Source organism: Echinops telfairi, unplaced genomic scaffold (assembly GCF_000313985.2).
Source record: "Echinops telfairi isolate 266 unplaced genomic scaffold, ASM31398v2 ScPeMD7_7475;HRSCAF=8513, whole genome shotgun sequence".
Lineage (NCBI taxonomy): Eukaryota > Metazoa > Chordata > Mammalia > Afrosoricida > Tenrecidae > Echinops > Echinops telfairi.
In genome coordinates this window covers 11,653,692-11,663,722 of record NW_022111379.1, presented here as the reverse complement: position 1 = coordinate 11,663,722, position 10,031 = coordinate 11,653,692, and the positions used below count along the sequence as shown (strand labels likewise).

The 10,031-nt window shown below is 39.3% G+C and overlaps 1 protein-coding gene across 1 annotated transcript in view; it reads right to left on the bottom strand.

Moving 5' to 3' along the window:
- Window positions 1–10,031, bottom strand: part of SCAPER (S-phase cyclin A associated protein in the ER) — a 346,349-nt gene that overhangs the window by 317,150 nt on the left and 19,168 nt on the right. Inside the window, exons 2-3 of the mRNA XM_030889085.2 lie at window positions 8,879–8,979; window positions 4,970–5,086 (exon numbers count right to left, since the gene is read on the bottom strand). Coding sequence (XP_030744945.1) covers window positions 4,970–5,086; window positions 8,879–8,970 — 209 coding nt within the window. The 5' untranslated portion in view covers window positions 8,971–8,979. The remainder of the gene's footprint in view (window positions 1–4,969; window positions 5,087–8,878; window positions 8,980–10,031) is intronic.

Below are 10,031 nucleotides of genomic sequence, written 5' to 3'. Positions count from 1 at the left end.
AAAATGAGGACCTAATGCCGGGGGTTTAAGTGGAGAGGAAATGTTTTGAGAATGATGAGGGCAATGAATACACAAATGCGCTTTACACAATTGATGTGTGTATGGATTGTGATAAGACTTGTATGAGCCCTTAATAAAATGATTAAAATAAATAAACAAAAACTTCACAGGAAAAAAAAAGAGATATAAAGTGGGACTCAGTCCCCGGTTTTAAAATGTACTACATAGCTACAGTAATTGAAAGTGTAGTACTGAACATAAAAAAAAACAAAAGAATAGAACCGAGAATCCAAAACTGAACCCATACATCTATGATCAACTAATTTTGAGCAATGATTCCAAGACCATTCAATATGAAAAGAACAGTCTACTCAACAAACTGTCCGGACAACTGGATTTCCATGTGCAAACTGTGACGCTATCACTATACCATCTTACCACCGTACGAAAATATACTCAGCATGGACCAAATACCTAAAGATAAGTGCTAAGCCTTAAAACACTTAAAAGTAAAATAGGAGTAAAGCTTCAAGACCTTCTCTTGGGTAATAAATTTTCAGATATTACCAAAAGCACAGGAATGGAAGACATACATCAGAAAAGAGTCCAATAGCCAGAATTCATGAAGAATCAGTAAAACGGAACAACAAAAAACTTACCCCTTTGGAATTCCAAAAAACAATGACTATAACTTTCTAACCTCTCTGCCTTGAATTTAACTGACCCAGCAGATCACCTCAGAGCTACTCTTTTGATGGGAACTTGATCTCTGGATGGTATTGGTACAATCTAATCTTACCAATACAGTACACAATCATGGGGGCCCTTTAGAGAGAAGTTTTAAGAAGACTGAAAACAGCATTGGTGAGAAATGGGCCGGGAAAGTTGTGCCACAAATTTTGTTTCTCCATCACGACAATGTATCTGCTCATTCTCAAAGAGTAGCAAGGCTTGTCATTCAAACATTTCCTTGAGAAACCTCACTTCATCCACCTTAAAGTCCTGATAATGTCCCTTCAGATTTCTTTTTTGTTCTCCCAACTCAAAGACCATTTCAAAGGAACACAACTGAGTCCCTCACAGACACCAAAAGGGCTATTTTTACATGGTGTAAATTGAAATGTGCAGAATTCTTCTGGTAAGGGTTAAAAAGATGGAAAACCCCACCTTCAGAAATGTATAGACCTAAATAAATATGTTGAGAAATAGTAGCTTCACATTTTGTTATTTTTGTTACGTTTCTATGACTTTGTATCAATACTTTTTTAACGTACCCTTACACTTGTCTTAGTCTAATTGTAAAAAAATTAAAAAACCCTCATTACCCTCAGGTCAATTCTGACTCATATCAACCTTGTAGCCCCTGTGGGTTTCCAAGATCAAACTATTTATGGGAGTAGAAGCCTGTGGTAATTACACAATTTCATGTCAACTCGATCATTAAGAATGAAGAAGTAGAGTCTAGCCTGCCAATCAGGTCACAGCCTGATCCCTCCTTATAGGCATGGTCTTCTCATGAGGATTCTGGGATCTCTCTCTCTCTGCTTCCCATTCCTGATGACGAGCCACATGGAGCCACGCTGATGGCAGCCAGAGCCCTGGAGATGCTTCCACCACCACTGAATCCACAAGATTTTCCACCCAGGTCTGTCATCTTCCTGCATTTGGCATCATTGCATGTGTTGTGTGAGTCTGAACAGGAAAGTATGGACTAGTATGGGACATATGGGTTAATATCAGACTTAATAGACTTGATCTGGGCTGGAATTGGATGTTTTCTTAATATACAATGACTCTTTGATATAAAACTCTCTCTTAAACACATATGAGTGTCTCTGAATTTGTTTCTCTAGTCTACCCGGACTAACACAAACCCTCATTTTTCTCCCTTGGAGTAGTTGTTGCTTTAGAACTGCTGATTTTGTGGTTAGCAGTCTGAGTAATCCACCATGCCACCAGGTTTCCCTTTAGTCTCATTAAGGTGCCCTTAATAAAATACAACTAAAAAGGATACATTTTCGTGCCATGAAAAAACAATTTTGAGTCAGGGCTCACAGCGAGTAGACTCTCCCAAACCACTGAAGCTCTGCAGCACATTAGGAGAAGGCGGCCCCTGTGAAACCCCAGGTTTTGGGTGGAACCAGTGTTTTAAGGAGCGTTAGAAAGACCTAATTCAAAGCAGAGAGTTTAGTTCACAAAGTTATGCTTCCTGTTTTTTGGGAATCTTGATAGATTTTTTTCACAGGACACAGAATGATCACAGGAACTTATTAGGATGCTTTTAATCATTGAAAACAGCACTGGTGAGAAAAAGGCCAGGAAAATTGTGCCCCTGCCCCCCTCCCCCAATTTATTTTTTTTTTTAAATCAGGACAATGTACCTGCTCGTTCTTTGAGAGTCTCAAGGCTGTCCTACAAGAATTTCATTGGGAAACCTCACCCCATCCACCCAACAGACTCTAGATCTGCCCCTTCTGGCTTCTTTCTGTTCCTCAAACTCAAAATCATTTCAAGGATGATGATCAGTACCCCCAGGATCTAAAACAGCATTTTGATGTGGTGTAAATTGAAGAGGGTAGAATACTTCAGGGAAGAGTTAAGAGATAGAAACAGCACATTCAGAAGTGTACAGACCTAGATGGAGGCTATGTAAACAACCAGCAGCTTCATATTTTGATATTTTTACTTAATAAAGACGTCTATGATTTTGTAGCAATACTTTTGACTTCTTGTAGGTCAAGAAGGCTATTAAGACTAATCTGACATTTAAATTTTCTGCAAATACATCATAAATGGGGTAGAGTATACAGGAGAACGTTATAAAAACTTCTTAGCCATAACCACACACCTGAGGGAATGAGTTGCTGGGCTACACAGCTCAGGACCATGGCATCGGGGACGTTAGCTCAGAAAGTTGTGGTGACTGTTTTTGGCGTAACAGTAGTCCCCACAGAGACATTGTTCTAAGTCCTACTTTGGTGAGTAGTGACTGAGGTCTGAAAAGCTTATGAGCAGCCATCTGAAGTGCAATTATTGGTTTCTCCCTCTCCAGGGGGAGGAGGGATGAAGAAAATACGGAACTAGTTAGTCTGATGGATTAACAAATCATGCAAATATCAATCTCTACAACTCTGAGACTTGAAGAACTAATGGTCCTTGGATACTACCACTAACTGCTCTGAAAGTGATCACATCACATTAGAAGGACCTGGATAGAGCAGGGGAACAATATGAACAGAACTCTAAACAGTAATAAAAACGAGACTAGGCTTACTGGTCAGACAGAGATTGAAAGAACCTCTGAGATATGGACCATAGTCACCCTTCAGCTTTGGAAATAAACTCACTCCAATGCCCAAACAATAGGCCAAACAATGGGGAGCAATAACACTAGTAAGGTATACACACCTTAAAACCTTAAAATAATCAACCCTTTCAGATCACCAGGGCAGCATTTGCCCCAGAACAAAGTTCAAAAGGGTCAGGAAAGGAGAAGGAACGGAAATAGGAAACAAACGGAGCATGTGAGATAAGTGATTTTACATTGTGGGGAGTACAGCCAAGAAGATGAAATAAAATGTGCATAAATTACTGAATGAATTTGTCCTGTAAACCTTCACTCAATTCACAATAAAAAGTTAACATATATATACCTATTTTTTATATATATACAAGTGCCCTGGTGGCATAGTGGCTACATGTTAACTGCAAGGTCAGCAGTTCAAAACCACCAGCCACTCCTCAGGATAAAGTTGGGGCTTTCTATTCCTGTAAAGATTCAGTCTTGGAAACCCACAGGAGCAATTCTACCCTGTCCTATAGGGTTGTTATGAGTCATAATTAACCTGATGGCAGTGAGCTGTGTGTGTGTGTGTGGGGGGGTGTCTGTGCGCGTGCGCACGCGTGGGTATGTATGTGCGTACATCAATATATACCTATATTAGAGGGAAAAGAGAATAATCTGACAACACCAGTGTCAAGGACACAGGGCAATAAGAAGCTCATACGTACTACTGGTAGAAGTGCCAAGTTAGTACAAATTCTTAGGCAAAGTTTGATGCTACTCAGTAAAGTTGAATATACATAAACCTATGACCCAATCCTTCCCAGTTCCTGCTGTATTTAATAAACTCTGGCACATGTGTACTTGTTGTGTGTATAAGAATATTCATAACAGGACTGTTTATAAAGCCTCAACTGGAAAACACATCAAAACATATCAAAATTTAACAGATAATTTGAATATTCATAAAACTAAAATGTTATTGAGAACTTAAAGTGAATTAAAATAGTCATATAGAAAATAAATTTTACATATCATAAGGAGAGAAATAAATCACACTAAAAAGATTTCATAAAGATAAGACTGCATAAAATTATGCAGAACTAAACCATTTTAGGAAAATATACATAGATAGTAAAACTAGAGAAAAAAACAAGGAGATTATTACCCAAAAAATGATCGATTACCTTAGTGGATACCATGTAAATTATTGGGAAGGAACACACAAAGTGCTTTGGGGAGTTGGCAATATTCCATTTCTTGACTGGAAAGTAACTATGTGGGCGATAGCTATTTTATAATGATCATCTACCATGCGGATATATAATTTTGCCCTGTTTAATATTTTATAATTCATAGTTTTAAAACATAATTTAAAAATTTAAAGTAGTACCTATATTTAATATGCCCTCGATGTAAAGTAAAAACCTATTTCATTAATCACTAACTACACCAAGCATTGAGTCACAGATAACTATTTGTACTATGTAATCAATTACTTTAAATTTATACATAAAGGCAATGTCAGCAAATCTAAATAAGAGTTTATTATATACGTACATATATTCCTTTGTTATGAAAAAACTTGTCAGTTCATATTATAAATCATTTAACATAAACTGGATTGATCAGTTTTAATTTACTCATTCATTATACAGTAGTTTGGGTTTTTTCAGTTCATCTCACCCAAAATTTAAGCTTCTTCGAGCATTGGATGGTACATTGATTCTGTCTGTTGATGGGCTTGGAATGACATGACGGCCCGGAGACATCTTCTTTACTTCCCATGCCAGTGAAGTTGGTCTGCCAAATGAACGCACAGAGTTGATTAAATTAATGGAGAAAGGAAGAAAACTAAGGTCATCTTTTCTCTTGGTTGTTAGTGGATGATATTCATGACATTATTTTCCCTCGTTAGCACTGCTCACTCGACAGAACGGTGCTGTCCTTTCCAGCCAGTACAACCCTCCATATCTAAAGACCCTGGGGTGACAGAAACACTGAGCTAGCTATACTGCTTCTTTACAAGCCTCCACTCCCTCAGCTTTAAAAAATTACTTAATGAAGCAGTGGTACTGTTTTGGGCTACCTGTTTCTGATCTCCTTGAGAAGTAAGTTTGTTGAAAAGGAACCAAGACCTAAAGGCAGGGTGAAGGTTAAATAAAGAATACAGAGGAAAACGTGAAGTCTTAATTACCATCTCCCAATGACCCATGAGAGTGGGTCACAAAGATTTCACTGCTCTGGGCCGGGAACCGAGGTATAACGAATCATCTTCACGCTGACTGTTCCTTCTTCACTAACCTCACAGCCACTGCAACAATCGCTCCCCAAGCGTTCTGCAGAGCCTCTCTGCACCCCAGGCCGGGGTTCACATTGCCTTGCGTCACCTGGCCTCATACTCCACCACTGAACCTAGGTCGTACATAGTGACTTTTTTCTCTTATTAAAAAAGTAATAGAAAACAAAATTCAGCTAAGATTAAAATAATCCCTAGTATACTATACTGTCCAAAAAGGTAGGATGGTCTATTAAACTTTAGTTTCTCAGTATAATATTTCTTTTATATTTGGAAAAAAATCCATTATTTTTTTGTTTTTCCATAATCATTTTGAAGCCCCTTGTACATGCTTCAAAATGTATACTTACATTACCTTTAAAATTGTATGTTAGGTATACCTGTATGTACACGCACATGTAAACATTCGAGGGAGCGTCAAACATTTTTGTAAAAATTCCACTTTCTATATACGGATAATCAATTTTGTGTCCACTTTTTTTGTTTCTGGAAAGGCTTTCTCATCATGGGGGAGGACTTGCAGTCCTTGGCAGCCGCCTTCCTCCTGGCGGCCCACACGGCTCAGCTCCTCTCACATCCTGTGGGCGCTCGCCTGTCCTTGGGGACAAGGTGCAAGGCCGCACCCCTGCTGGTCTCGTCCCACGCGAACTTGGGGTGCTGGGAGCGGCACCGTGATCCTTCTCGGTCACACTTGGCCCTGTTAAGACCCATGGCTGCTACTCTTCCATGGCTACGGTGGCAGAATGCTGTCCCTACTCTTTGAATTGGGTTTCCCACAAACTGCTCTTATACCTATGTATGAGTTATAATTGGAAACTTGTCTACTTTTTAATACTTGATCATGTGTATTTTCCTTCTGAATATGAGGCTTCAAAAAGTTGATGGTAAAAGTTCACTATCTTTTCATTCCATTTTCCCACAACGTTTTTAAACACCGTCCTCAGAAAGACTATTTGACCAACATTTTTTTCTGAGTGCATACAACTTTATTCTGAATAGGCTTTTCCAATGCCAATAGCGTCATGGGGGTTGGGACTTAAATCTCATCCCTCCTGAAGGGATGGTGTATGGTTCGTTGACACTGGTCAGGCTCTCCCCCAGGTTGCCTGGCCCTGCTAGCCAGCAGACTAGCTACCCTACAAGCCAGAGCTTGTGCCTTCTCTGCTGCTTGTTCCTACAGCAGTGGACTCAAGCAGGGTGTGTCCTTTTGTGACTGACTAATTTGACTCAGCATAACGTCTCCCAGATGCCTCCATGTTGTGAGGTGTTTCAGTTTCATTGCTGTGTTTTAGGGATATGTAGTCTTCCATTGTGTGTACGTACCAGAGTTTTGTTTTTGTTTTATCCACTCTTCTACTTCAGGAATTTGGGCTGTTTCCAACCTCTTGCTATTAGGAACAGTGCTGCAATGAACATGGGGGAGCATACGTGTGTCCGTGGTGTTTCTTATTTCTTTTGGGTATATGCCCAGTAATAGGATTGCTGGGTCATATGGTATTTCAATTGCCATCTGTTTTAGAAATTACCATATCACCTTCCACTGTGGCTGTACGCATTTACAAACCCACCAGCAGTGAATAAGAGTTCCAATCTCATCACACCCTCTCCAACATTTGTTGTTCTTTTTTTTTTTAATTGGGCTACAGTTCTGGGCGTTAGTTGATATCTCATGGTAGTTTTGACTTGCATTTCCCGGATGGCTAGTGACTGGGAGCATTTCCTTATGTGTTTATTAGGCATTAATTAGAGTGCCATTCTTTGTGAATCGTCTGCTCAAGTCCTTTGTCCACCTTCTCAGAGGGTTATTAGTTTTTTTCTTGTTATAGGCTTGTAAAATTCTGTAGGTCTTAGTAATTAGTCCTTTGTCCGTTATGTAATTACTGAATATCTTGTCCCAATCTGTAGGCTCTCCTTTTACTCTTTGGATGAAGTCTTTCAAGGTGCACAAGTGTTTTATTTTTAATAGGTCCTACTCGGCTATTTCATCTTCTACGGGGGTGTTTCCTTTGTTATCTCTGATAGCCCATCCATTCCCTGCACTAGGGCACTTAGCTTTGTTCCAATTTTCTCACTGATGACCCTAACCGCTTTGGGTTTTACATTTAGGTCTTTGATCTACCTGGAGTTTGTTTTTGTGACAAGAACATTTTTAATAAGGATGCAATAGCCTACCACATATATGTCTATTGCAATACGAGGATAATAAGAGTTGCAGGACTGTCATGTGTGACAGGGTGATGAAGAATACACCTAGATCTATGCATAGATCCTACCACTGGAAGGATCCAATAACGTAAATCTATTCCGAGTTATGTTACCAATAACAAAGGCAAAATTGTTGATGAATTTTGCCACTATACACCACTGGCCATGTCTCTCAATGTCCTTTACCAGTTCACACTCCTTTACTGATAGGAGATAGCAAAGTGGAAGTCTCAGAAACAAATCCAAACTCACAATCCGGCTTCCACTTCTAACCCAGAACTTTTTTTCTTCTCCAGTGTCCTTGGTGAATGATATCACTTGCTAAAGTCAAAAGCCCAGGTGACAACTTTTTAATACAGTCTTGTGCTTCCACCATCATTTAAACCTAAATGTGTTATCTCCTAAAGTGCTCTCAAATCATTCTTTGCAAACCCACGGCTGTCCTTGGTCTATGAGCTATCTGTGATCTTTCAAGGGAATAACTGCGGCAGCTTCCTAATAGGTTCTTCTTACCCTCTCATTCTTTACTCCAAATTTATTCATACCACTTACCTATTTGGATTTCTTCTACTGCTATCTATTGCACTAAAAATAAAGATCAAAATCCTTATCATGTGTTTGCCCGATACCTGCATCACCAGATTTCATCATCCCCTCTAGCTCTCTGCTTTGGTTTTTACACGCTCCTGACCAACAGCCTGTAGCACCTGCTCTCCCTCCCCTTGTTAGCCCAAATCATTCCGACTTCAGATCGCTGGAAGTCTTCCTGAAGTCTCCAGATTTGATCCGGCCTTGTTACATGTTACATTCAGAATATAGTACTTTCTCCTTCATCGCCTTCATCACAGTTTTTATGTGATTTATTTCCTTTAGAGAACACTTAATGAGAGTCATGTATGTGTTCTATTCAGTAATTAAAAATATCTTGCACTGATGGGTAGCCAATACATACTTGTTACTGAACTGCATGAGAAATGTAGCATCCAACGGTTTACAAGTGTCAAGTTAATCTGAGGTCAAGCCCACTGTACAATTTCAACATTTCCTATTGAAACCAGCTGGCTGCTATAAACATAAAAACCAGAAAGTACCTGCTTTGCGCATCTGTCTTCTCTAGCTTCTCCTGAAGTTGAATCCAATCAATCAGTGCTTTGAAATCCCTTACATAGTTATCCAGCATCATTAACACCTCCTAATTTAAAGCAAACGAAAATGTTTAAATTCTATTCTGAAACTGAAAAGTTCAAGAAATAACTCTCTGAAGTGAATGACTTAGCAATTAATGATTTTAGCTCACCGCCACCGAGTCCATTCTGACTCATAGTGACTCTATAGTTCAGGACAGAACTGCTTGTTTGGGTTTCTAAGATTTTGAATCTACAGGAGTAGACAGCCTCATCTTTCTCCCATCCTACTTAATAATTTTTTTTAATGGAATTGAAAGTCTAAAGACCAGGAGATAGTACTGAAATCCCTTCTCAACACCTCAAAAAGGTTATTTAACTTTTTTTCAAATTGTGGCATTTAATATGAAAAGTACACAAAACAAAAACGTACAGATATTATTGCAAAGCGAAGTCCCATGAAACCACCACCCATGACAAAAACTACAACAATGCAAACAAGATCCCCAGGTGCCCCCTCTCAATTTCTACCCATCCTTCCTGCAAGGTAACCACTACCTGGCTTGAAATCACTTGATTTTGTCCATTTCTTAGCTTTATGCAAATAAACTCATAGAGCATATATTATGCTGTGGTGTCTCTTGTAGATTTGTTTACTAGATTCATCTGTATACAGAGTAAACCTGTAATTCATTTACTGTTATTGATGAACAGTATCCCACTGTATGACTACGCCAATATTTATTTATCTAAAGTACTGAAGGGCATGTCGACTCCCACTCAGTGACGCTGTACAGGTTTTCTGAAGCTGTGGATCTTCACAGAAGCAGACAACGTCATCTTTCTCCTGCAGACAGGCTGATGGGTTTGAACCATTAACGTTATGTTTAGCAGCCCACTGATTGCCCAATAGTGCCACTGGAGCTCCTTCCTTTAGACTGTGGTTAATAGTAATGTATTAATATCCCTTCGGGAGTCCCTGCATGGTAAAAATGCTTAAGCCCCTAACTACTAACTGAAAAGTTGATAGTTCAAACCCATCCAGAGATGCTTTCAAAGATAAGCCTGGTGAGCTGATTACAAAAGGTTACTGCCCTGGAAAACCTATAGACATGAGGTC